Raw genomic sequence first — 14,993 nt, 5'->3', positions numbered from 1 at the left:
AAGACAAGAGCCAGGAGAAAAAAAGCACAGAATCAGATTTTTTTTAATATATATTTTTTAGTTGTAGTTGGTCACAATGCCTTTATTTTATTTATTTTTTTTTATGTGGTGCTGAGGATCAGACCCAGTGCACCACATGTGCTAGAGGAGTGCTCTACCACTGAGCCACGACCCCAGCTCCCACACTGGGTCTTTAAAATGAGGAAAAGTGTTTTCAAGTTTATTGCAAGTTCTCTACTTCCTAAGTAGATCTGTGCAGAGGAACCCTCAGCCAAAGGGTAACCAGTAAAGCAGCTTCCAAATGGAGAAAGGACAGAGGCTAGGGACACAGATGTTTCTAAGAGTATGTTGGCCAGGGAGTCTTGGGCACTTGCTCAGTGACCAAGTAACTCCCTTTAGATACTGCAGAACAGTGGCTATATGCCAACTCTGGTTGTAGGAGGGCAGCTTTCCCGTATAAGGCACACCATTTAAAGTCTATGTAATTACCTATGGTCAGGCCTGAAAAAGTGCATATCCAAGTTAGCCAGAAGCTAGACAGACTCCTCCATCTTTCTTACAACTCCAAGAATATTCATAAACATCACTTATGGTGTTCATTACTGAAAAACTGAGGGCCTGTGTTTCAATTAAACAATACAAGAAATAAGCGAATGGGAAAACTCATTCATAAAATAAGCATCTATTTATTGCATATGGGTATGTGAGTTGGTTGAAACAGTTATTCCTGTTGCGTGTCATCTAGTCCAGCTCCATTTCAGTCTAGTCTGTTAAAGTTAAGTTCATTTCTCCACATTTCTGATTCTTGACCACAAAGGTGCAAGTGTGTGTGTGTGTGTGTGTGTGTGTGTGTGTGTGTGTGTGTATATATATATATATATACACACACATATACATACACACATACACATACATACATACACACAGAGCCTTTGAGGCTTGGTTTTGGTACTGACATAATGTAACTTCCACCCACACAACTTTGGCTAAAGTAAGTCACCTTGCAAATTAGCAAAGACCCTTAGCATTTAGCAAGACCCTGTCTCAAAATTTTAAGAACAAGTAAGAAGGACCAGCAGTATGGTTCACTAATAAAGTACCCCTGGATTCAGTTCCCAGTACCAAAATAAATAAAGAAATAATAAAGGTGACAATATTTATGATACAACCTCAGTACCTCCTTAACATATGTCCATAACAATGTTTTCTTTTAAAAAATAAATGACATCGAGAAAGTTCTGGAGGGAAAAGATATTGTCCAATAAAATTATACCAAATTTATCCCTTAAAAATAAAGATAGTTGTAATATGTTCTCAAAAACATAGGCTCTAAGAAATACAGCAGTTGTGATTCCTTCTTGAAGGAAAGAATACAGTCAATTATATCTGGTTAACCAAGAAAAAAAATACATATACATGTGTGTGTGTGTGTGTGTGTGTGTGTGTGTGTGTGTGTGTAAATAATTAATTAAGTTAGGTGTGGAGGCACGTGCCTGTAATCCCAGTGGCTCAGGAAGCAGAGACAAGAGGATCATGAGTTCAAAGCCAACTTCAGCAATGGTGAGGGAGTAAGCAATTAAGGAAGACCCTGTGAGAAATGTTTTTGTAAAAATACTGGCATTTATCTTGCATAGCAATATTTTAATTTAAATGCCCCTTGTAGAGAGCAGGTATACCCTGTTCTGAGTTATTCCATGATGTACAAAATAGCAGTTTTCAGGCTGTGCCTAAATCTGAGTCACTCCATTTCATACAGCAATAGTTTGTCATCAGCTAGTTCATTTTGAGTTTAAGTGCTGAGGTAGAATGATTCTACACCTTGTTTATACAAGTAAACAACTACCATCTGCCTAGCAAAACCATAAGGCACAAATTGATAAATAAATTGTGTTAATAAAGATGACTATTTGTGAATTTACTGAATTACTCACAAGCCCTGCATGAATGTATCAAAATCATAGTGGAAAAATCAGGTTTACGAGCTAATCAAACCAGACCATCAAATAAAGCAAGCCTTTGGGCTGGGAATGTGGCTCAGGTGGTAGCGTGCTCGTCTGGCATGCGTGCAGCCGGGGTTCGATCCTCAGCACCACATACCAACAAAGATGTTGTGTCCGCCGAGAACTAAGAAATAAATATTAAAAATTCTCTCTCTCTCTCTCCTCTCTCACTCTCTCTTTAAAAAAAAAAAGCAAGCCTTTCACTCAAGGCCCATAAAAGGAGAAGTACCCTGAGACTGGACACAGCAGCACACTGACCCTGTTACCTGGTATTTTCAAGAGCCTTTCCTAGGAAAATTTCTACAATGATGAACCTTGGAATCTTTGTCCTTGAGCTTTAGCAGAGTACAGCTTCTCCTGCCCTTGATGACCACTTGTAGTCCACCTCAAAGTGACACCTCAAGCTGATACTCTGAAGCTGTCATCCATGTGGACCTTGGAACTTAGAATAAGTTCCTGAACTTTGATAGCTCTGCACCCTGAACAAGTTCTTTGGCTGGTTCTTAATTTTATGAACCACCTACAATAACAGCACTCATATCTGCTTTCTGCTTTTGCTCTCAGTTCAGCCTCCTAAAGCCCTGTGGCTGCCTTAACCCTTTCTCAGTTTTTCTATACATATATGTATGTATATGTTTATGTATATGTGTGTGCATATACTTTTGTATGGGTGAGTATATGTGTGTATATTTGTCCAAAGTATAATCTGAATGTTGCAGACATTGGAAATTAAGACTGGAATTAAAGAACCTGTAATTGTCTGGTTTATGACTACCAGGTAACCCACAAGTATTCAGTCAACTGCCATCAATAAATGTAGTGTGTAGTATGTGAATTTATTGCTATTAAATAAATTCTGACCCTGTGGAATGAAATAAACATGTTTGGTCTCTGTTAATGATACCCTGTTTACAATACTCCTAAACTGAAATACTTTAAAAAATACATGGTAGTTGTATCTTCTATAATTTTGTAACTTTTCTTGCTCAACATAGACAGAGTTATACTATCTCTTGAATCAAAATATTTATCTAAAGTTTAATAGTTCATTTACCTCTTTTTAAGTGAGTAGTCTTGGGAATTGAATCTAGCACTGCACATATGCTAGACAAGTGCTCTACCATTAAGCTAGACAAGTGCTCTACCATTAAGCTAAATCTTCAGCCCTTTTTAAAATTTCTTTAAAATTTTGAGGTAGCGTATCATTAAGTTATTCATGCTGGCCATCAACTTGTGATTCTCCCACCTCAGTCTTCCAAGTAGCTAGGATTATAGCCTTGTGCCACTGTGGCAACTCTGATTTGAATTCACCTCAACTTCTTTCTATTTCATTCGAAATAAATATAATCAATTTAAGCCTTTATGGGGGCTGTGGTTGTGGGCTCAGTGGTAGAGCAGTCACGTAGCATATGAGAGTCCCTGGGTTTGATCCTCGGCACCACATTAAAAGTAAATAAAATAAAGATTTTGTGTCCAATTACAGCTAAAAAATAAATATTCAAAAAATTTTAAGCCTTTTTAAAAAATTAAAGATGTAAAAATGGAAGGGTTCAGATACTGGTTTTTAAAAGTCAGTAATGACCTAAGTAAGAGCAAGTGGAACAATAGGAATTGAGACAAAAGCAAGAAGAAGGATAAAGGAAAATTAATTATTAAGTATAAACTGTCAACAACCAAAAGTACAAGGGAAATAATGAGACTGCAGAAAATTAGGTAATAATAAATCCTGTCATATCAATCTTTTTTTTATTGGTTGTTCAAAACATTACAAAGCTCTTGACATATCATATATCATACATTAGATTCAAGTGGGTTATTAACTCCCATTTTTTTACCCCAAATACAAGTTGCAGAATCACATGGGTTACACATCCACATTTTTACATAATGCCATATTAGTAACTGTTGTATTCTGCTACCTAGCGTATCCTCTACTATCCCCCCTCCCCTCCCCTCCCATCTTCTCTCTCTATCCCATCTGCTGTAATTTAATTCTCTCCCTTGCTTTTTTTTTTCCCTTTCCCCTCACAACCTCTTACATGTAGTTTTGTATACCAATGAGGGTCTCCTTCCATTTCCATGCAATTTCCCTTCTTTCTCCCTTTCCCTCCCACCTCATGTCTCTGTTTAATGTTAATCTTTTCCTCATGTTCTTCCTCCCTGCTCTGTTTTTAGTTGCTCTCATTATATCAAAGAAGACATTTGGAATTTGTTTTTTTAGGGCTTGGTTAGCTTCACTTAGCATAATCTGCTCTAATGCCATCCATTTCCCTACAAATTCCATGATTTTGTCATTTTTTAGTGCTGCGTAATACTCCATTGTGTATAAATGCCACATTTTTTTTGTACATTCATCTATTGAAGGGGATCTGGGTTGGTTCCACAGTCTAGCTATTGTGAATTGTACTACTATGAACATCGATGTGGCAGTATCCCTGTAGTAAGTACGCTCTTTTAAGGTTTTCAGGGAATAGTCCGAGAAGGGCAATAGCTAGGTCAAATGGTGGTTCCATTCCGAGCTTTCCAAGGAATCTCCATACAGCTTTCCAAATTGGCTACACCAATTTGCAGTCCCACCAGCAATGTTCAAGTGTACCCTTTTCCCCACATCCTCGCCAGCACTTGTTGTTGTTTGACTTCATAATGGCTGCCAATCTTACTGGAGTGAGATGGTATCTTAGGGTGGTTTTGATTTGCATTTCTCTGACTGCTAGAGATGGTGAGCATTTTTTCATGTACTTGTTGATTGATTGTATGTCCTCCTCTGAGAAGTGTCTGTTCAGGTCCTTGGCCCATTTGTTGATTGGGTTATTTGTTATCTTATTGTCTAATTTTTTGAGTTCTTTGTATACTCTGGATATTAGGGCTCTATCTGAAGTGTGAGGAGTAAAAATTTGTTCCCAGGATGTAGGCTCCCTATTTACCTCTCTTATTGTTTCTCTTGCTGAGAAAAAACTTTTTAGTTTGAGTAAGTCCCATTTGTTGATTGTTGTTTTTAACTCTTGTGCTATGGGCGTCCTATTAAGGAATTTGGAGCCTGACCCCACAATATGTAGATCAGAGCCAACTTTTTCTTCACCTCTTTTGTTAGGTTGATTCCCAAGTATTTTATTTTTTTTTTTTTTGAGGATATTGTGAATGGAGTGGTTGTCCTCATTTCCATTTCAGAAGATTTGTAGCAGATATAAAGGAATGCCTTTGATTTGTGCATGTTGATTTTATATCCTGCCACTTTGCTGAATTCATTTATTAGCTCTAGTAGTTTCTTTGTAGACCCTTTTGGGTCTGTTAGATATAGTATCATATCATCCGCAAATAGTGATAATTTAAGTTCTTCTTTTCCTATTTTTATGACTTTAATTTATTTTGTCTGTCTAATTACTCTGGCTAGTTTTTCAAGAACTAAATTGAATAGAAGTGGTGAGAGAGGGCATCCCTGTCTTGTTCCAGATTTTAGAGGGAATGCCTTCAGTTTTTCTCCATTCAGAATTATGCTAGCCTGAGGCTTAGCATATATAGCTTTTACAATGTTGAGGTAAGCTCCTATTATCCCTAGTTTTTCTAGGGTTTTGAACATAAAGGGATGCTGTACTTTGTTGAATGCTTTTTCTGCATGTATCGAGATGATCATATGGTTCTTATCTTTAAGTCTATTGATGTGGTGAATAACATTTATTGATTTCCGTATATTGAACCAGCCTTGCATCCCAGGGATGAATCCTACTTGATCATGGTGCACAATTTTTTTTATATGCTTTTGTTTTCAATTTGCCAGGATTTTATTGAGAATTTTTCCATCTAGGTTCATTAGAGATATTGGTCTGTAGTTTTCTTTCTTTGAAGTGTCTTTGTCTGGTTTCCGGATCAGGGTGATGTTGGCCTCATAGAATGAATTTGGAAGAGCTCCTTCTTTTTCTATTTCCTGAAATAACTTGAAAAGTATTGGTATTAATTCTTCTTTGAAGGTTTTGTAAAACTCCGCTGTATACCCATCCAGTCCAGGGCTTTTCTTGGTTGGTAGTCTTTTGATGGCTTCTTCTATTTCCTCCTTTCTCATTGGTCTGTTTAAATTGTGTGTATCTTCCTGAATCAATCTGGGTAAATCATATGACTTAAGAAATTTATCAATATCTTCACTATCTTCTATTGTATTGGAATATAGAGTTTCAAAATAATTTCTAATTATCTTCTGTATTTCTGTAGTGTCCGTTGTGATATTGCCTTTTTCATCCCGTATGTTAGTAATTTGAGTTCTCTCTCTTCTTCTCTTCGTTAGCATAGCTAAGAGTCTATCAATCTTATTTATTTTTTCGAAGAACTTTTAGTTTTATCAATTTTCTCAATGGTTTTCTTTGTTTCAATTTCTTTGATTTCCGCTCTGATTTTAATTATTTCTTGCCTTCTACTACATTTGATGTTGTTTTGCTCTTCCTTTTCTAGGGTTTTGACATGAAGTGTGAGTTCATTTATTTGTTGGTTTTTTCTTTTCTTGAGGAATGAACTCCAGGCAATGAATTTCCCTCTTAAACCTGCTTTCTTTGTGTCCCATAGATTCCGAAATGTTGTGTCTGTTTTTCATTTATCTCTAAGAATTTTTTGATTTCCTCCTTTATGTCTTCTGTAACCCATTGATCATTCAGTAACATATTGTTCATTTTCCAGGTGATGCAGGATTTTTCCTTCCTTCTTTTATCATTGATTTTCCAGTTTCATTCCATTATGATCAGATAAGATGCATGGTATTATCTCCACACCTTTATATTTACTAAGAGTTGCCCTATGGCATAATATATGGTCTATCTTTGAGAAGGATCCATGTGCTGCTGAGAAGAACGTGTATCCACTTGATGATGGTTGATATATTCTATATATGTCGGTTAAGTCTAGGTTATTGATTGTGTTATTGAGTTCTATAGTTTCTTTATTCAGCTTTTGTGTGCAGGATCTGTCCAATGGAGAGAGCCGTGTGTTGAAGTCACCCATAATTATTGTGTTGTGGTTTATCTGACTCTTGAACTTGAGGAGAGTTTGTTTTTTGAACATTGCAGCACCATTGTTTGGTGCACACATATTGATAATTGTTATGTCTTGGTGGATGGTTCCTTCTAACAGTATATAGTGTCCTTCTTTATCCCTTTTGATTAACTTAGGTTTGAAGTTGATTTTATTCGATATGAGTATGGCCACTCCTGCTTGCTTCCGAGGACCATGCGAGTGGTATGATTTTTCCCAACCTTTCACCTTCAGCCTGTGTATGTCTTTTCCTATCATATGAGTCTCCTGAAGGCAGCATATTGTTGGATTTTTTTTTAATCCAGGTTACTAGCCTATGTCTCTTGATTGGTGAATTTAAGCCATTAATGTTTAGGGTTACTATTGATATATGGTTTGCACTTCCAGTCATGCTTATTTATTTATTTATTTGAATATGGCTAGTTTTTCCTCTTTGGTTATTTTTTTATTCCCCTTTACTGAGTTACCTCCCACTGTTAGTTTTGGGTGCTGTTTTTCCATTCCTCTTCTTGTAGAGTTTTGCTCAAAATGCCTTGCAGTGCTGGTTTTCTGGCTGTGAATTCTTTTAACTTTTGTTTATCGTGAAATATTTTAACTTCATTGTCAAATCTGAAGCTTAATTTTGCTGGATACAGTATTCTTGGTTGGAATCCATTATTTTTCAGTGTTTGAAATACGTTTTTCCAGGATCTTCTCTCTTTCAACGTCTGTGATAAAAAATCAGCCGTTAACCTAATTGGTTTACCCCTGAATGTAATCTGCCTCCTTTCTTTCGTAGCTTTTAATATTCTCTCCTTGTTCTGTATGTTGTATATCTTCATAATTACGTGTCTTGGAGTTGGTCTATTATGGTTTTGTATGTTTGGGGTCCTGTATGCTTCCAGGATTTGGCAATCCATTCCCTCTTTCATATCCGGGAAGTTTTCTAAGATTATTTCATTCGATAGATTGTTCATTCCTTTGGTTTGAACCTCTATGCCTTCTTCTATCCCAATGACTCTCAAGTTTGGTTTTTTTATGACATCCCATATCTCTTAGATGGATTGCTCGTGATTTCTTAGCATCCTTTCTGTGTTGACTATATTCTTTTCAAGTTGATAAACTTTGTGTTCATTATCTGATGTTCTGACTTCTACTTGATCTAGTCTATTTGTAATATTCTCATTTGAGTTTTTAATTTGGTTTATGGTTTCCTGCATTTCTAGGATTACTGTTTGATTTTTTTAAAATCTCTATATCCTGGTAGAGCTCATTCTTTGCCATTTGAATTTGCTTATGTAATTCATTCTCAAAGTATATACTTTCATTGTTTGCACTTGCTGTCTAATGTCTTCTCTAAGATTCTGTTCCATCTGAGTTAGGTATGCCTTGAGTTCTTTCTCTGTCCATTTTTCTGATGCCTCTAGGTTCTGTGAATTTAAGTTGTCCTGCATTGTTTGTAATCCTTTTTTCCCTTGTTTTTTCATGGTGCTCATGTTACTTTGCAACTCTGTTTGACTGCTGTGTTTCTGTTTTTTCCATTAAATTTGTTTTGGTTTTTATAGTTCCAATGTCTCTTCTTTGTGTTGGGAGACAATGTTTATAGATGTTGGATTTAATTGTGATTTAAGGTAAATTCATTAGTTTCATTAAAGGCCTACATATTTTGATGGCATATAGAGAACTGAGGTTTGAACTTAGGATTTTATGTTAAGGTCGGGCGATTTGATGGTATGGAGGTTAGTATGTTAGCTTCTTTGGGGGGTTGCTCAAATGTAGGCGGATATTAACAAGAAAATATACAGGAGTACTTGGGGGTAGTTAAAGGCTTAGGTGGACTATAGACCGACTCGTAGTATTCGTCTATTTGCATTTAGTAGATTATATGTAATCTGGGTGGTCATGCTTAAGAGTAAAGATGGGGAAAAGGTAAGAAAGCAAACCAAGAAAGAGAGAGGGAGAGAAGAAAGAAAGAGGAAAGAATAGAAAAGAAAAAGAAATGATAAAAAATAATATGCAGTAAAATAAAAATTACAATTAAAAAATAATTTAAAAAAGAAAAAAATTAAAATTAAAAAATTTAAATAATTTTTTTAAAAAGGCACTGTTAGGCTTCTATTTTCTTGGCTTCCAGTAGGTGGTGCTGTGCCTCCCGGGCCAAGATTTTGCCTCCGGCTGTAGGAAACAATCCGTGTGAGGCCGCTCTCTCCTCGCCCCCCTGGTGTCTCTCAAAACCTGTTAGCTCAGGTTTATTCCTGGTCTCTAGTCTCCTCGCTTCTTCTGCCAGACAGGCTTCCCCAGTGTGATACCTCTCTGCAGTTCAAGCTACACTCTGGGCCTGCAGTTTCCTGGATGTGGAGCGAGGCTATTGGGAACTGGCCCCTTATTGTTTTGATTCCCTCTGCTAGAGAGCTGGCGAGACAGGTTTCGTTTTCACCGCTTGTGGGAGGGGGGAGTTGGAGGTCAGGTGCCTTTACCTTTCCCCATGCCTCTATTCATGCTCACTCTGATATTCACGCCCCCAGAAAGCCGGGGAGAGATTTTATGCGATTTCCCTGCTGTATGTGAGGAGGGCTAAATGCCACACACCTGTTCTATCTCTGAACTTGTTGCATTCTGTTGGAAACTGGCGATGGTGATGTCAGCTCTCCAAGATGGTGGCTGCTGGCTTCCTTGGTGGGTTTTCCAGTGTGGAGGGCAGACCTGGACTATTTCTCTCCCAGGTATCAAACCCAGAACTCAGCCTGGAGCACAGTGAGGGCACAGTTGGCAGGACCCCCCAGAATCCGCAGCACCATTACTCTGTGTTGCTGGCATGCCGTTTCTCATTGCGCTGCAGTTTCTGGCTGCGGGGCGGGCTGCCAATCAATCAGCCTGAATCTCCGGGTGCACGGTTCACTCGAGATTGAGCCCCAGTAATTGATCCTCGGGTGCTGGAAATCCTTCCTCTAGGTTTCAGTGCACCACAATTTTGCTGGAAATTCCTAACAAGATAGCTTTTGGCTGTTCTAACTCGTTATTCAACTGCGCAGTGATGCGGTACACGGGGGTGATGCAGTCTATTCGCCGCCATCTTCCAGCCCCCAGTTCATATCAATCTTATTTACTTTTTCTAATGAGTTACTGACTTTGTATGGTAAATATTGTTATTTATGTATTTATTTATTTACTTACTTAGATATAATCCCAGTTACTGAGATATAATCCCAGTTATTTTTATTTATGTATTTTTAAAATATTGATACAGGATCTTGCAGAATTGCTGAGCTTCTTGCTAACTTGCTTACATGGCCTAGAATATTCAGTCCTACCACCTCAGCCTCCCCAGTCAATGGGATTGCAGGGGGGTGCCACCATAGCCAGTAAATGTTTTTATCTTGATTAAGAATAATCTTACTTTCAGAGCAATGACCATATTTCATATTATAGAATAATTTTAGGTTGTTGGTGAGAGAGATTGCACATTTTAAGTTTTCCAAGTTTCGTTAAGTTTTCCAAGTTTCGTTTTAGATCTAGATTTTGATTACAATAAAATAGATGCTATCTAAATGATCTTTTAAAAATGTAATGTCAAGTGAAAATATTTAGAAAATATTAACCCCACATCTTTTACAGAACAGTAAATAAACATAACTAAGAAAATCTTAACAATAAACAGTAAAAATAAGTACTTTTTCTCCTTATCAAATCTCTCTTACAAAAAGTTTTCATAAATTAAAAATCATACCACAGTGGGATTTTTAAGTATTCAATCTGTGATTTTCTTATAAGAGGAAAAATGTTAATGAGCTATCCATAAGTGGTAAAAAAGAAAGAAAGGGGTAGATTTTTTAGAAGAAACAAACTAAAACATGAAGAACTATGAAATTTAACAATGCTTCTGTTAAATATTTTCAGAGAAAAAATTGTACCTTCTCTTTTCTCTGCCATACATCTATTCAATTCTTGTATTGTTGCCTTATCAATAGATATATGTACTTTAAGTTCATCCAATTCTTCCTGAAGATTCATTCTATGAAAATTAAAGCAATGAATAATTACATAAATATATATGTTAAGGAATGCAAACAAATATTTGTAGCAAATAAAAGTAATAAATATATTTGAAAATACATAAAATAGGAAAATGGTAAAATAAAAGCAAAAAATATATTAATCACATTAACATCCTCAAAATTATAATTGATTTTTAATGAGAATCTAGAAAGTAAAATACTTTAGTTAAGTGATTTCTGGTAACTTTATCATAATAAACAAGGTAAATACCTAAATTAGAGACTAATTTTTAAAAATCATTTACTGAGCTGCTTAACCACTTTCCAGTACAAAGATATGCCAAGTAAACTAGTACTAAAAAGTGTTACACTTCTCAGAAGATGATGTACAATCAATCAAAAAACACATAAAAAAAATTCATCATCACTAGCAATTAGAGAAATACAAATCAAAACCATTCTATGATTTCATCTCACTCCAGTCAGAATGGCAGCTATTATGCATATAAATAATAATAAGTGTTGTCAAGGATGTGGGGAAAAAGGTTCACACATACACCGATGGTGGGACTGCAAATTGGTGTAGCCAATATGGAAAGCAGTATGGAGATTTCTTGGAAAACTGGGAATGGAACCACAATTTTACCAAGCTGTCCCTCTCCTTGGTCTATACCCAAAGGACTTAAAAACAACATACTACAGGGATACAGCCACATCAATGTTTATAGCAGCAAAATTCACAATAGCTAAACTGTGGAACCAACCTAGATGCCCCCTCTAGTAGATAAAATAGATAAAATAAAATGTGGCATATATACACAATGAACTATTATTCAGGAATAAAAGAGAATAAAATAATGGCATTTGCAGGTAAGTGGATGGAGTTAGAGAAGACAATGCTAAGTGAATCCCACAAAACCAAATATCAAATGTTTTCTTTGATATAAAGAGGCTGATTCATAATGTGATAGGTAGAGGAAGCATGGGAAGAATAGAGGAACTGTAGACAGGGCAGAGGGGTGGGATAAGAAGGGACAGGGCATGGGGTAATTAATGATGGTGGAATATGATGATCATTATTACACAAAGTAAATGTATGAAGACACAAATGGGTATGAATATACTATGTATACAACCAGAGATATGAAAAATTGTGCTCTATATATGTACTAAGAATTGTAATGCATTCTGCTGTCATATACATGAAAAATAAAAATAAATTAAAAAATAAAGTTAGAGAAAAATAAAACAGTCAAATTACAAAAAAATATTGAATCTTATAGTTTGATGTGTTAACTTACACATTTTTGTTCATACAGACATAAATACATATACATAAGGAGTTTAAAAAAATTTAGATCCAATGATCATAGATTTTTTTTGTTTTTAAAAAATTTTATTGTGACATAAGTATACTTAATGTTGGGACTCATTATGCCATATTTACATATGCACATAATATAATTTGATCAATCTCATCCCTAGTACCTTCCCTTCCCTTCCCTTTCTCCCTGCTCCTACTCTGCTTGCTCTATTCTGATGATCTCCCTTTTATTGTTATTATTTTAATTAGTTTGTTTTAATTATATAGATAATTTGGATTCATTGTGGTATATCCATATATGTATATGGCATAATTTGGTATATTTCATCCCCAAGGACTTCTACAGGCCCTCCACTGGTCCCTCCATCTTGATCTTCTTCCTCTACCATTGGTCTGTCTTCTCTCTGTTTTCATAATATCCCCTTTTTATTCCTTTTTGTTTTTCTCTCTCTCTAGCTTTCCCATATGAGGCAAAACATTCAACCTCTGACTTCTGAGTCTGATTTATTTCATTTATCATGATGTTCTCCAGGTCTATCCATTTACCTGCAAATGCCATTTGAGATTACCAATTGAAAGGAGGAACACATACATAAGTATACATATACATTCAACACAGGATGATTTGGAGTAAGTTCCTCATTTGTTTAGATAACACTATGGACAATACTGAAGTAAGATGGCTCCTTCAAGGGAAAAGCAAATAAAATTTATCTCAACCCAATAAAGATACAGAATATTTGAGAAACACTATCAAAAACCTTGAACTTATTGACTTTTTAAAACACTTCACTCAAAGAATAGCAAGATAATATTTCTTTTCAAGTGCTGTGGAACATTCACCAAGTTTAGACAAATATACTAAATCATACATCAATTATACATGGACCAAAGTCATCTAAATAGTGCAAAGCATCTTCTACAACCTCAATATAATTAAATTAAAAACCACTATCAGAAGGATGTCTACAAAATCCCCTAATATTGGAAATTAAAGAACTTATTTCTCAGAAAGATTGACTGCTTGAGCAAACATAGTCAAGTTCCTGTAGCTTCTTAGACCCAACTGTGTATTTCCTTATAAAATCAAGTTTTAGCAAACAACCCCACTAAGTCAGTTTTACTACTCATAATATCTGATCACCATCAATATCTGACTGTATACCTCATCCTCCACTCTTCCCCATTTGATGTCTGAATCCCTGGTCTATCATTATGAAGATTCCAGTTAAGGCCATTTAGCCAGAGTCCCCTGATGCTTCCTTGGTAATTTTCCATCCACTGACTCTTACCCTGCTCTGGCTGTAAATTCTCACTTGTTCATGCAATGTTCAGAGACATTCCCAATCAATCTCTCTCCACTACAGTAAAATTCTATGTATTCTATGGTGAGAGTCCTGAATGAATTCTTCTGTACCATATTTTAATATGTTATCATGGAATAATTTTTTGATTAAAACTTTTAAATATATCTCATGAAGATGACTCAAAAAGGAGTTAGAAAATATTCTGAACTTATAAAAAATGAAAACAACATTTCAAAAATTGTTAGGTGCAGCTAACCCAATACTTAGATGGAAACACAAAATGTTAAATACTTATATTAGAAAAGAAAAAAGATCTACAATGATATAAGCTTCTAAAAGTGATTTGCTTATTTTTCTATAGAATCATCTATCCTTTTTAAAATTTATTCTTAATATATTCTGAATACTAATCCTTTGCTGGACATAAATAATGTAAACACCTTTTCTCACTCTGAAAGTTGCCTTTTAATTCATGTTGCCTTTCAAAGTTGCCTTTAATTCAATAGTATGTTTCAACGAACAGAGGCTCTTGGTTTTAGTACTCCCCAATTTATCAATTTTTAGTTTGTGTTTACTGCATTTTGTGTGGTTTAAAAAAATCTTTGTGTACTACAGGGTCACAAAACTGTCCCATGCTTTATTGCTTGGCCCATTATATCTAGACATATAATCAATATAGAATTTATTTTTGTTTTTGGTTTGAGGTAAAAATATCTTATTAAATAGGATTTTTAAGTCAAATTTCTTAGGATTTCTAGCTATATATAAATCATGTAACATTTACTTATTTCCATTTTTCATTTGATCATAGTGAACATACTTATATGATGATATACAAGATTTTCCTCACTATTTGTTGCTAGAAGTGAAACTATTATATCTTTGAGTATATTGTGAAACATATAGAAAGCATATTACAAACTTAAAAAATATAAAGAATAATATAACAAACATCATTATAACAACCAACTAGACTTAAAAACAACAACATTATGTCGTATTTAAGTAATTACTTTTATTTTGCGAAAAAAAACCAAAATGAACCAGGAATGGTGGCCCATGTCTATAATACCAGATGCTCACTGGGCTGACGCAGGAGGACTGCACACTCAAGGCTACATTTGATGAGGTATGGTGCTATTCTTTTTTTAAGAACCCAGGGCAGGGGCTGGGCTTGTGGCTCAATGGTAGAGTGTTTACATAGCATGTGGAGGTGCTGGGTTCAATCATTAGCATCACATACAAATAAATAAATAAAATAAAGGGGTTTTGTTTGTTTGTTTGTTTTGTTTTTTAAAAAGAACCCTGGGCAAGCAACTAATATACATTGAAAATATACTGTTAAAAAGCCTGAAGTGGTTTTTAGATAAAGAAT

The 14,993-nt window shown here is 35.4% G+C and overlaps 1 protein-coding gene across 2 annotated transcripts in view; it reads right to left on the bottom strand.

Moving 5' to 3' along the window:
• Cntln (centlein) overlaps positions 1-14,993 on the bottom strand; it is a 291,783-nt gene that overhangs the window by 97,965 nt on the left and 178,825 nt on the right. For both annotated transcript variants that reach the window (XM_026397573.2, XM_026397574.2), the window contains exon 13: positions 10,904-11,004. In XM_026397573.2, the coding sequence (XP_026253358.2) occupies positions 10,904-11,004 (101 nt within the window). The remainder of the gene's footprint in view (positions 1-10,903; positions 11,005-14,993) is intronic.

The sequence above is a fragment of the Urocitellus parryii genome, chromosome 4 (assembly GCF_045843805.1).
Source record: "Urocitellus parryii isolate mUroPar1 chromosome 4, mUroPar1.hap1, whole genome shotgun sequence".
In the NCBI taxonomy this organism is placed as follows: Eukaryota; Metazoa; Chordata; class Mammalia; order Rodentia; family Sciuridae; genus Urocitellus; species Urocitellus parryii.
Note: the sequence above shows the minus strand (reverse complement) of the source record. Positions and strands in the feature narration are given on the sequence as shown.